Below are 13,712 nucleotides of genomic sequence, written 5' to 3' on the forward strand. Positions count from 1 at the left end.
TTGCTCAAAGCCTCATCCAGCCTGGCCTTGAACACTCCCAGGGATGGGGCATCCACAGCTTCTCTGGGCAACCTGTTCCAGTGCCTCACCACCCTCTCCGGGAAGAACTTCTTCCTGATATCTAATCTAAACCTCCTCGCTTTCAATTTAAACTTCCTTGCTTTGTTGATTTGTTGAGTTCTTCCATTTATATTTTTAATTTCAGCAACGTTATTTCAGAAATGGCAGTTAAAAGGCAGTCCCCGGCTCAGAGGCATGTGAGAATATCCAATCGCATTTCCTTGGAGCTGGATGAGGATGGTCAAAGAATCAAGTCTCAAAGACTCTCATCTCAGTCTTCTGACTCCAGAAGGTATTTTTGTTGTGTTTCCATCCATTTTGGTGTGGCATAAATAGGGGATTGTGACTTCCCATAAGGAACAAATTGGAACATAAGTGTTGAGCCGTGTAGATCATGCAAAACCTCAAAGAAGTGGCTGTAGCCAGTCATTAGAAGAACTTAACCTGCTTGCTGAAATGCTTCTGAGTAACTTCCTTGTTCTTGAACTACCAAACTCTTACGGTGTGTTGAGGAAGTATCTCTTGGACCTCTCCAGTGTTCTAAGGCCAGCAAGCAGTGTTTTCTTTCCCTGATGAGAAGCTTGTAGGAAGTGCAAGAGATGGTGCTTGTTATAGGAGTTGAAGCGACAGTGTGGAACAAAGTTCTAGACCAAGCCCTTCGTGACTTAGGCGTTTCTGTCCTGAGGTGTTCCTTCAGCTATACGCTGCTGATCTGGGGAGCAAGGGAGGTGACTTCATTACCGGTTGGTGAATAGCTCTATAGATATTTTTAATCTGGGGTAATTGTCAGACAGAGCTGGTAGTCACATGAAAGTAATTTTGTTAATAGGCTATGGTTCTTGACTGGCTATGAGAAGTGCTTTATTTAAGGTGTTGGATTAAATGTTTTTCAAAGTTTGAAAGAATAGAAATAATATCATCTACGAGTATAAGCTGATAACCTGAGCTATTACGTGCTTGTACAGTGTATGTTATTTTGTATCTTTGCTGAGTTTTTCGTTTATTAACATACTGCAAAGTAAAGTGGAATTGCACTTATGTTTGAGAACATTTATTAAGTTTATCCTATCTGAGAAGCTTTCTTGCCTTCTCTGTATGATGAGACTATACTTGGTATATAACTAGGAACAGTACCTTAAAATAGTTTGTAAAATTTCTGTAATGAGCAAACAGTCTTCAGTTTCAGTCTTAAGTTTCCTCCTTTATCGCTGGAAATCTGACTGGTATACTTACCAATTGATAATGTGACAAGGATGGGCTAGGAAAAACACCCAAGTTGAAACTGAGTTAGTAGATTTCAATGAAATAAGTGATATTGCTTTATCCCAATTTGAACTGGCAATTTAAAATAAATGTTCTTCCAAGTCATGCTTGTATCTTCAGCCAGTGTTGTTGGGAGTTACACACAGATAGGAAAACACAATTCTAAATCAACATTCTTTTGAGGTTCTGTAATTAGATTTCTCTGTGCTGAAGTAGATCCAGGGCAGTTACATCAGTAAAATGTAACATGACAAGAGAAGGTTTGCAGAAGGAGTTGTGGCCATCAAAAATCTACAGTAAATCCAGAGAGGGGAAATTTTAAGGTCAGGAAGGGTAACTGTTGCCAGGGTAACAGTGAATATGTAATAACATCAACTAGGGACTATTAGAATTTCAGTGGAAACCTGGAAGATTATATGATTGAAAGAATCATTTGTTTGTAAGTTCAATGTGTTCTGCAGTAAAGGCATTGGGTTTTCTTGGTTTACGTTTATAGGAAAATCAGTTTTGATTATTTGTTGAATCCTTGGATTTTAAATTTTTTTTAGTATAGGCTTATGCTAAAGATAAATATGATTAAAAATAGATGGTCAGAGTGAAATACTTTTATATTCAGAACAAAGCATCAGGGTGATGCTATTTAAAATATATCCTGCAGATACACTTTGAGTGTTTGCCATATGGCAGAGAAGGTGGCTGTGTAATCTTCCAAAAAGGCTATTTATGTCATAAAGCAGGAATTGTTTGATTTAGCTGTTTTCCTTTTCTCCTCCTGAATTGTGCAATATTTTTTACGGGGTGGGGGGGGGGAAAACCCCAAATCGCCAGATTCACTGTTCAGTTGCAAGTTTCTAAAATTGCTTGAGTACTGTGGTTTGAAACTGTTCAGCTTTGTTCAGATTCCTAAATGCTTCAGTAAAAAATGACTGCAAATGTAATGTTTGATTTATGTTCATTCTTTCACACGAAAATGTTTTGGGAAGCTCTGTTATGGACAAAAAAGAGAGTCCTGAACACTCTCTCTGGTTAAAAGCCTGAAGGTTTAGCGAGCGTCACGATCTCATATTTTTTTTTTTCTCCAGAGATATGTTAGTTCATGAGAATAATTTGTGCTTTTAAATTGGTTACCTGGCAGTGTTGTGAGGTGTTGTGAAATACTAAATATCATTTTTCTTTTTCGTTTATAGAAGTCTCAAAATAGAAAGGAGGCTTAATATATTCACTAAGGCTTCTACAGAAACAGAAAACACACTGAAAACAGGTTAGTGGAAATTCAATAATAAATTGCCAAGTTTTGAATTTTTAGAATATCAAGAAATTCACTGTTGTGAAGGAGACTTATGACCTGTGAACTTCCTGCGTTCTGACCTGTAAAAAATGAATAATGTAACTGATTTTTAGTAAGCAAAACTTTCATGCAGTGCAATAGATTAATGTTTTCTTTACTAAGCAGGATGCTGTTACTGAACTTGAAGGGTAAAACTGGCTTTTTGTCACTAAGGTCAGTCTTTCTTCTGTGAGTGTAAAACCAGCATGAAGAAATGGGTATGTTGGCTCCAGTAGCTGATTTGGTCAAGATGCAAGCTTGCTGCATTCATCTTATGGCAAAGAAACACAAGGCTGTGATTGCAGGGGAACAAGCATGTTCTTGTACAGCTGGCCAAGCATTAGCAGGGTATAAAAAAAAAAAACCCCAACCCAAGACTATGCATTTGGTTGCTTTGTGACCATCTCTTGTTTAGTGTTATGTATGTAGCTTGAAAGGTCCTGTAAGTGGCTGACGAACGATGCCTTACTTTTCCTACTGTAAAGCAGGTATTTTTACTATCATGAATGTTTAGAATCATAGAATAGTTTGGGTTGGAAGGGACCTTTAAAGGTCATCTAATCCAACCCCCTGCAATGAGCAGGGACATCTTCAACTCGACCAGGTTGCTCAGACCCCCATCCAACCTGACCTTGAATGTTTCCAGGGATGGGACTTCTACAAAGTCACTGGGCAACCTGTTCCAGTGTTTCACCACCCGCATTGTAAAAAATTTCTTCCTTATATCTAGTCTGAATCTAGAATCTAATCTCTTTTAGTTTAAAACCTTTGCCCATCTTTCTTATAAGCCCCTTTTAAGTACTGGAAGGTGCTATAAGGTCTCCCCGGAGCCTTCTCTTCTCCAGGCTGAACAAGCCCAACTCTCTCAGCCTGTCCCCATAGCAGAGGTGCTCCAGCCCTCTGAGCATCTTTGTGGCCTCCTCTGGACTCACTCCAAGTGGTTGATATCCTTCTGATGTTGAGGGCTCCACAGCTAGACACAATACTCCAGGTGAGGTCTCACAAAAGCAGAGTAAAGGGGGAGAATCCCCTCCCTCAACCTGCTGATCACACTTCTGATACAGCCCAGCATACGGTTGGCTTTCTGGGCTGCCAGCGCACACTGCCGGCTCATGTCCAGCTTTTCATCCATCAGTAGCTCCACGTCCTTCTTGGCAAGGCTGTTCTCAGTCACTTAATTTCCAGGCCTGTATTGATACCAAGGGTTGCCCCTACTTAGGTGCAGGACCTTGCACCTCATGAGGTTCACACGGGCCCACTTCTCAAGCTTGTCCAGGTCCCTCTGGATGGCACCCTGTCCCTCAGACATGTCTACCGCACCACTCAGCTTGGTGCCATCTGCAGATTTGCTGGGAGTGCACCTGATCCCACCATCTATGTTGTTGGTGAAGGTACTAAACAGAACTGGTCCCAGTATGGACCCCTGAGGGACACCATTTGTCACTGATCTCCATCTGGTCATTGAGCCATTGACCACTACTCTCTGGATGCAACTGTCCTGCTAATTCCTTATCCACCACATATACATGCCAAAACTCATGTAAGACAAAACCAAAAACTCACAGCAGAACAGATGTGACCCACCTTCCTATTCACGGACTGGCACAGCTCTCGGGAACAGCCTTACTGACACGTAAGGGGGAGGGATAGCTTTCACACGTGAATACTCGGCTTTACTCAGACTGGGTTTTGGCCGAGCAAGTGTGAATACAGGCAAGCCATTTGAAGAACTCCCTCACTCACTTGTATTTCTGAAAAATGAAGCTGTGCATTGTTAGCACTGACCTTCATATGCTGATTTCCCGTAGCTATTCTGAGGGCCTTTGGAAAAAAGACTTTATTCCAGTGTACCGACTTAGAACTATATATAAAGTCAGCACCTGTAAAAGAAATCATGTTCCCTCTGATATCTCAGAAAAATGATAGATACTTGTTTCTGTTCCAAGAGTAGGACTCTTCATTTTTACCAGATTCTAGCCAAGGAGTTTTCTCCTTTTTTCACACTTGGAACTGTGGGAAGAAATGAATTTGTTTACTTAATTTCTTTGGTAAACTGTCAGACAGTGCTCTGTGCATGTTTTCAAGCAGCTTTCTGAATGCAGCCACCTTGGTGAGGAGCTATGAAAATTGTTTATTAGAATGGAATTCAGTTTGCTGTTTGGTTTTCTTTCTTTTTAAGATTACCGTTTTCCTTAAAATTGGTCCATTTTACATATAAAAGCAGAAGGAGTCTTGCAGTATTTGGTTTTAGCTATCTTGGCAAATGTGATGTTCAAGTAGCTGGCGTTTGTGTTGAATCAGGGTTCCTCGGGTAAAATGGCGAGAATGTAACCTTTCTTTTTCACATGAGCACACTGCAGATGCAGTGGCACATAGTAGTCATAAAGTTGAAGTACACTTTTATTTTTAAAACACAAAACTGGACTGTGCACAAATTGTGTAAGAGAGCAAGTGGACTTCACTGGATTTGTAATTAGATATTAAGAAATAAGCTTCTTTTAGCTTTTTATGTGGTGTTTCCTTGTTTGATTCCTGGTATCCTTGAGGAAATCTACCATATATTCTAAGCCAGGAAGCTTATTGCTTGGCTTACTGGCTAAACCTGATGACAAAAAAGAAAATCTTGCATTGATCTCAGGAAATACTTGATACCTTGATTCATTGCTTTGACTGTCGGCTCATATTAATGGAGATGAGTTAAAATATTGTTTATACATTACAGAAAAGCGAGTTCTGTGTTACGTATTGAATATTTATTTTGAAAACCTGAACGTTAACTGGAAAGTAGGTTGGCATCCCGAAAAAAATTATTCATAACTGTTAACATAAACATATTTGCACCTCTGTGAAACAGAAAACACTGATATTTTATCACCTTTACTGCAAGCTGGAAAAAATGAGTTTCTGCTCTCTTCTATTAGAGGATTTATTGGTAGCACGTTATTAGAAGGTATTCTTTAAGATGTGGACAATAATTTCATTCTGATACTGTTTCTTATGTTGTCATTTATCTGTATTTTATTCCTGTTTCCAGCCCTCAAATCAAAGTAGGCAGCTAGGGAATACAGTTCTGGAAATTTCTCTGCTAAGTAAAAAATAATTTGAAAAAGTATCTCTGATTTTAACAATGAAAACACATTTCAGTATGTAAAAATTCTGCTTGCCCTTTAATTTTTTTTTTTCTTAAAGGGCTGGGGGGGGCATGGTGTAGGAATTTTTTATCCAGTTGAGTTGTAAGCCACTGAGCCAAAGATGAAATTACATCTTAGTTTCAAAAACACTTATGAGTAGTAAAATAATAGCTGATTGGCCATGATCCACTTCAAATGGACTGTGACATTTGAATTCACATCAAGACCTCTGTTGTGAGGAGCTTAGGCTGAACTGATAACTGGGGGAGACAAGAAAACAAAGGGGAGCACGATTTACGCCAGCTCATGAGACAGCAGCCCAGGGCGCTTCCAGCGGTTCCTCCCTGTCCTGTGGTAACAGCTTGTTCCCTTCGCTTCAGCGATGCGGTTCAGTCTGGGCTCATGACCAGTTCTCCTGGGTGGAGGGGCAGGAACTCCTTAAGAGTGACTCTGCTGCCATATGAGTGCGCTTTGATTTAAAAAAAAAAAAAAGAATTCTATGCGTCAGGCAAGATGCATCCCTAAAGGGACTGGTTGATTTCGGAAGAAGAATAGGAAATCAGGGTTTCTCAAGCACAAGAGCCAAAAACTGTGACACGATCGTTGGGGAAGGAATTGCCTTCGTTTGTAGACTGTTGTCTCCCTGAGTGAGAGTATAGCTGAGAAGTACCTGAAAAACTCCTGTAGTAAGCAAGATTCCTTTAGCAGAGTGCCCCCAGGCAAGTACAGAATGTGTTGTATGTACAGTTTGTGAAAGACAAAAAGGAAAAAAAGGCTGTGGAAAAATTTAATTCCTGCTCTGTACAAATGGCTTAAAAATAAATTGTCCCCTAGAAGTTCAGAATAAATGTCACCAGACATTTGAGAACTTAATTGACTTCCATTTCAGCAGAGAACTCTCATTTGAGAAAGGTGATGCTGGCATCTAAAGTAGAAAAACTTGCACAGCTGAAAGTATTATTCTCCGTAAAGACTAATGCTGAAGGACTTGGTTTTAGCTAGTGAGAAGTCTTCGGCACGCTGACAGATCTTTACAAAATTTCTTTTTTTTAGTATCCTCACCAACAATTTGGGATCTGGAATTTGCCAAGGAGATTGCAGCAATAACTGCACAGCCTCCCCGAAACGGTTTTGAGGAGATGATCCAGTGGACAAAAGAAGGAATACTGTGGGAGTTCCCAATTGACAATGAAGCTGGTACGTGCACTGTCAGCTTTTATTATCTCTGTATTTGCCTTTTTCGAGAATTAGAACTTTGACTGTTTTAAAATAGTGTTTCAGCTACGAATCAGGTGTTTGATAGTAAACAAATAGAACTTTCCATCTGCCCCAAAGAAGAGATGCTTCAGATGAACTTGTTCTGGCACTCCTCAGGTGAAGTCCTGCAGGTGGTTTGGCTGATCTGAGGACCAGCTGCTGCCAGAAGGGGGAAAACTCCCTTCCTCCCTCAGTCCTGATGCTTTCAACACCAAAAGGCGGTTCAAGTCTATTATGTAATACCTTCTACTATGCGAGCTCTTTAAAGAAACTTCTAACAGGGAATCTTAAAACTGCCAGTGCATGTTTTATAACCCCGATTCTGTTCTTCGGTGCAGCGCTCAGACCAAGTGGCTACTGGGTTCTAATCAGCTGTCGGCCAGTTCCATGTCTGCACTGGCCAAGCGTTAAACAGTTGTTGCTCCCTTTGCTCTATATGTTTCATAAGAAAAAACAGTCACAGTATTCACTCTCTCTGGGCATCTATCTTAACTAGACATCTTTGTGCGCTGTATTTACTTTTATTACCATTTAAAAAAAAAAAAACCAACCAAGCTCTGTGTGAAGTTAAGCCAGCAGGGAGAGAGAATGGTAAAGAAGGGAAGAACAGCTCCAGAAAGCAAGTGTGCACTTCAGGAATGGGGACTTCATAACTTCAGGGAGAGCTTGGCTGTGGGTTGGGTTTTTTTAAAAGACTTTAAAGACATCAAACAGAACTACTTTAGAATGATTCAGGCACTAAAAGCAAAACAGGTTGGTATCTGAAGCTGGGAGTCTTTGAAAATCTGTCCTATACCGAGTTGCAAATTGCATAATGTGCTTCATTGTTTCTTAATGTTTATTCTCATCCAGTTTTGGCAGTTTCTTCACAGAATTTAATCGCTGCTCCCAGAATTGATTTGTTCCATCATGTAGAAATCCAAGTATATTCTAGTCATGTTTTTGCAAGCTTAAAACCACTGCGACCAATGGGTTTTGTGTTGTTGTTGTGTGGCTGGAACCCTGCTGTCTGGGGCCGTAAGTGGACCAGGCGTCTTTGGCGGCCAATGGTTTTTCTGTTGCAGCAACGCGGCCGGAACCGTGCTGTCTGGGATGGGGTGGCGAATGGACAAAGAGTCTTTACATACACTTAAACAAGAATCTTTATTGATTTGTCCACAAAGACTAGTCATGTGGAACATTCCAGTGGAGCGTTTCAAAAATCTATCACCTCTCAGGTTGAAATAATCAAGTCAGTAAATTCCATCCTATCATACTGCCACTCACAGGCTATTAATCAGTTCAGGTATGTCAAAACACAGTTAAAAGCTTGAGAACCTTGTTCCAATCGTATCAACGTACAGTAATTTCAGTGGCTCTGCAAGAAAAAAAAAAAAGATGCCCTTTCCTGCTGTTAATTTTGCAGTTTTGTAGCAGTTATCTCCCTCACTGGGAGAACATGACCTCCGCTTGTTCTGTATCGAGGAATGTGCTATTTTTCCTTTATGCCAGAAGCATGCTGCTTTAAAAACCTAAGTGTAATTAAATTTTCTATTGAGGAAGCACATATACTCAACTCTTAGCATTGTGAAAGCCTTTAAATCTTTAAATGAAATATAAAAAGGAAAGAAGACCGCTTGTAACAGTTTTTCTTGGCTCCAGAGCATCTCTGGTGTTCTCATTAGTGTGCTTTTACCAAGGCAGTGTGCAGTGCTTTGAGACATCAGGGCAAGGTCATGCTTTTTAAAACTTCTCTGGCCTTGGTGTGAACATCTGAAGGTGTGGCTAGACGTGTTGCCTTGCTGTGGTGGCCAGTAGCAGCGTTCCCCCCAGCACGCTGCCCTGTTTTCTGCTCCTGCCTGCGTGTCCTTTCCCTTCTCCGATGCAGTTGAAGTAACTGTTGGGCAGAAAACTACCCTTTTTTTTTTTTTTTTTTATTTCTATCTCTCTGACTCTGAATTTTTACCAGATTATCAAACCATTAGTACAGCTTGCGTAACATTGTTCTTGCTCCTCATCCCTTCTGCTTGCCTCTTCCAGTAGCTTTAGTTCTACTCCATGACTTGCCATGGCACAGAGTTGGGAAAAAAATTGATTTCTGCCCCTTTCTTAAACGATTTCTGTGCATTTATGCCTTGGTGACTCAAATCCTGAGGAATGCGGTTGTTAAAAAGGACAGTGCAGATGATTGGTGCTACTTTGCTTTAGCACCTCGTTCTGAGGAGCAAATGCTTCTGGTGGGCCAGAGATTGTTATGGCAGAAGTGAAAGGCTTAATGGAAGTCTCAGAAAATTAATGCCCCTGATGGCTTCCATAGGGAAAAGTTCACCAAGTCTTGTTCCGGCTGTTCGGCTAAGATGCTGTTCCCAGCAGAGCAGCATTGGATCAGTTTGCCAACCGGGGTGGCAAATGTTACACGAGCGTTTGGGGAGGGTGGTGTGGTGCATTGCTCTACTAATTCTGAGTCTATTCTAGGGATCTACTGTAAGAGCATGATGTATCTCAGTCTAAAAGTCCTGGAATGGTTTGGGTTGGAAGGGACCTTAAAGATCATCTAGTTCCAACCTCCCTGCCATTCTGCTAGACCAGGATACTTGGTCATCTTTATAGCAGGTCAGCAACACTCCCTGTAAGGATGGACATTGCGTTTGGGATGTCGTCTTCTACGCAAGCTTGGTCACGTCTTGGAAGGGTTAGTGTTTCAGCTAGAGAAAACCTGTTTTGCAGTACATAGGGGATTGGAAATAGGATACTGAGAGCGGGTCACTTCTTGCTTTGAAGTTGATAAACAAAATCCTCTATTTTAGATTCCCACCACGCATGTTCTTTCAAATTCGGTTTCTGAGGACAGTGCAAGAGAGGCTGAGGGCCAGGCTGCTTCTTCCCATGCAGCAGAGGCTATGGCTTGCTGGGGATGGGGGAGTCATGCGAGAAGATCTCATCAGTTCCCACCAGAGGTCTCAGCCCCTGATGCTTTGGGCGATTGTGGTCTCTTCTTGTGATGCGCACTTTACTTTTTTTGAGGACTGAAATATGTGGACTTAACACTTCATCCCTAAACCACATAGCATGTCTTTTGACAGATGGGGGATCAAAATATATGATGTAATATTTCCTTCTGACCTACATTTTTGTAAGACTAGAAATGGTTTAATTTCTTCTGGGTTAGAGATGAACATTGGTGACATTATTAATTAGACGTAATCTCTCCTGATACCCTGTATCCCCAAAAGAAGAGGATCCAGAAGGCAAAATTTTACTGTCAGCATTCTTCAGATTCTTTCAGCAGTGGGTTCATTATGTTAATTCTCTTGGCTTTGTTTGACCAGCAAAAGCATGGAAATCTGGAAAGGATGTTAGGTTGTGAAAGCAACCAGCGGCATCCGGGTACGGTGAGATTCCACTGTCCCTTGGTGAGGGAAAGTCATTGTGGGTGGCATGGTAAAAGGATCAGCTCTCTGCTTGTCTAAGTGGATATAAATTTCCAAACAGCAGAAATACACCTTCTGAAGCTGACATGACCTTTTTTTTTTTTTTTTAAACATAAAGGAAAGTGAGCTTCTAAAGAAGGAAACATGCTTCCTTTTTCACAGGCGAGGCAGATAAATGTGGCATGTGGCTGGTATTGATAGACACGTATTTCTGGGAACAATCTGTGGGGAAAAATTGAGGTGTTTCCCAGCTCCTTCAGCTATTGCAGTACCTGAAGTTTAAAATGTGGAAGAAATAATGTGAATACAAGCTGAGAGACTTCCATCCCAGGGATCTGCCTCATTTGTTCTGAAGCTGTGGAAGGTCCAGCACAGGAGGAAGCCCAAGACTGACATGGCTTAATTACCTCTGTTTTAATACTCCTGATTTAATGTTGTCAGATATTAGATCATATCCTAGCTAGTATAGAAAAACACGTACACTTATCTCTACCGTGTAGGCTTCCCATCTTTGTTGTCTGGAAACGTTCATATGCAATATTTCTCTCATAACAGATTTTTACTTGAAGTTGCAAATGTCATTTTAAATCTGTAGCAAATTGGCATCAAATAAAAAGTTTTCATGTATCACTGACTGGAGAAAAGTCTTTCAATTGCAGATCTTGGTTTGCCTTGTTGTTTTTATCTCAGGGAACTGCAAAAGCAGCCTTTCTTCCTGTATGTAGGAATTTATGTTCTGTCTTGTGTACGTTCACGTCACGGTATGAACATCGGCAAAGGAAATCTACAGGACAGACAACAAAAATTTACGATAGGATCTGAGCTGTGCTGGATTAGAGATCTACAGTAATCCATTGTCCCGTGTTCCTGTGGATGCTTTTGCAGTGCATCAGTTTAGATTGCACTGGTTACGACTCAGAAAGTAGAAGCTGGTGAGATATGCTACTTTTACATCCGTGTACACTCACAGATTCAGAAAGGGTTAGAAAAACACTTTCTTGTGCCCAATAGGATGTGAAAACCCATGACTTGCAATGAATTTGCAAGTGCGTGTTAGCCCTTCAATATTACCTGCTTAGAGGTTGCCTCATTTGTCCAAGACCAGGTTGTATTCTCTAATCCTCTGCAGAATTTAGGCAATTGGTATTTTCTTAGAAATTTCTTAAGAAACTGTCTGCAACGTGAACGGTGGTACCCATGGTGAATCAAAACTTTCACTTAGTGAACCAACAGGTTTTTAGCAAGAAGATTTTTTTTTTTTTTTTTTAGTATTTATTTATTGCCCTTGCTCCTGCCCTGGCATCAGCTTTCAGCGAGATTACCAGCCAGAAAGTTGATTTAAATAGTAAATATTCTTATAAATGACAGCACAAAAAGGAAGCAGTATGGTAGACAGGAGTATGATATATTCTAGCATTTTCTGTGTGGAGGGAGAAATTAATGTCTTAAAATTCGCCAGGTTCTTCCACTCCTGTGTGGTTGGCTTAACTGTTCAAAAGAATTAAAAGGCACAGAACCACTAATTTTACTAATTTCTTTGCAAACTATATCCTGTTTTACTTTGTTAAATTTGCTCTTTTATGATGATAATCACTTGGGTGGTGGTTTTTTTTTTGTCCCTTCTGTTAGGGATGGAGGATGATGCTGAATTTCATGAACATATCTTTCTGGAGAAACACATTGAAACCTTTCCCAAGCAAGGACCTATTCGCCACTTCATGGAACTAGTCATCTGTGGGCTTTCGAAAAACCCCTACCTCAGTGTTAAACAGAAGGTTGAACACATTGAGTGGTTTCAGAAGTATTTTGAGGAAAAGAAGGAACTTCTTCAAGAGATTTGAGACTTGGGAAGGTGCTTAACCTTGAAATGAAGAATAATAAACCGAAAGGTCATGCTTTCACGTGTGTGTCTGTGTGTATGTAGGTATCTTCTGGCAGCAAAACGTGGAACTGAAAAGTATGGCTTTTGTAGAATGTGCATTTAAAGTTCAGTTTATCAAAATTGTTGTCTTTTAAATTTGAAACTCATCTTTTGACCATACGGAATACTAGGTCTAATTCCACTTCCTACACCCTTCACATGTGACGTGTATCTTGACAGGTTCGATCATCTTTCCCGTTTTGGAAAACTGGAAATGCTTTCATTTTTAAAAACTCATGCTGAAAAGCTGTTACTGAGGTAGTAACAGTTCATTTTGTTAATTCATTACGTACCCTGGTATTTGGATGGTATCAATCCTTTCTATCCTTCTATCTTTCTATCCATTCTATGATTCTATGATTGATTCACTAATTATCTTTCTTTGTTAATTTAAAAAATTTTGCTAATGACTGAGTCATTTGAGTTGAATGCTTGTTAGTTCACCTCCTCAATGACAGGCTGTTGTATTCCTGAGGTGTGTGTGCAGCTCAATACCGGTGAGTTATATAAAATAATACGAGAAGTCTCTCCCACCATCCCTACATCCTTTCTGAAGCTTTTCACCAACTTCCCATCAGTATTTGTTGTTTAAAAATGGATCTGGTGCTCAGGTAATTCGTAAAGCTCTGTTTCCTTAGAGCAGGTGGTTTGATGACTGCAGTGTTTGGAGCTCAGGCCGTATCTCCTGCATCTCTGGGGCTGGAAAGACTTGACATTGCTGGCAGGGAGAGTTGTGGCCTACGGATTGCTGCCGTGTGATGCTGCTGCTGTTTTCTGATGTTGAAGTAACTTCATGTTTTCTAGATCCTTACTCCAACTAGATGTGTATGGTCCTATTAAGAAATTGCAATATATTTTACTTCAGTTACCTTCTGTGAAATTTCCACACAGAATTATTCACTCAGTCATTCAGAATCTCGGATTACATCTCTCTGCTTAACTTCCCAGAGCATTTCCAGCCTCGCATACTGGGTTCTACCTTGTCTTCTCGCATTCACTCCAACACTTCAGCAGGTGTTGGCCCTCTAAATATGCCCTGATCTTTTTCTTACCTCTCCTTGTAACCAGTGCAGGAAGAAGGAAGTTATGGAATGAAGGGAAAACACTGGCTGCTTATGCAAACTGGCTTTTAATCAGAATTATGAGAAAGCAAATGAAAAATAGTTTTTTTTTTTCAGTGGGTTAGAATGTTGTTGCTCGCTTCTGCTCATCTGCAGGAGGTGAGTTTGCCTGCCTGGCGAAGGGCAAGACTTGGGCCGTGGAAGGAAAAGCAGCTTTTTGACTTCCTGGCTGTAAGAACAGCAAGGTTCAAATTCTGCAGAAGTTTTCTGCCTCCTGGCTTT

General features: G+C 40.6%; 1 protein-coding gene across 1 annotated transcript; it reads left to right on the top strand.

Moving 5' to 3' along the window:
- Nucleotides 1-205: 205 nt before the first annotated feature.
- On the top strand, nt 206-12,289 carry LOC104506897 (28S ribosomal protein S31, mitochondrial-like; the record flags this gene model as incomplete). Its single annotated transcript, XM_010148019.1, has 4 exons — nt 206-352; nt 2,511-2,584; nt 6,835-6,978; nt 12,078-12,289. Coding segments are annotated over 4 exons (577 nt in total), but the record flags the coding sequence as incomplete, so codon positions are not given.
- Between the last annotated feature and the right edge of the window lie 1,423 nt (nt 12,290-13,712).

Source organism: Eurypyga helias, unplaced genomic scaffold, assembly GCF_000690775.1.
Source record: "Eurypyga helias isolate BGI_N326 unplaced genomic scaffold, ASM69077v1 scaffold3523, whole genome shotgun sequence".
NCBI lineage: Eukaryota > Metazoa > Chordata > Aves > Eurypygiformes > Eurypygidae > Eurypyga > Eurypyga helias.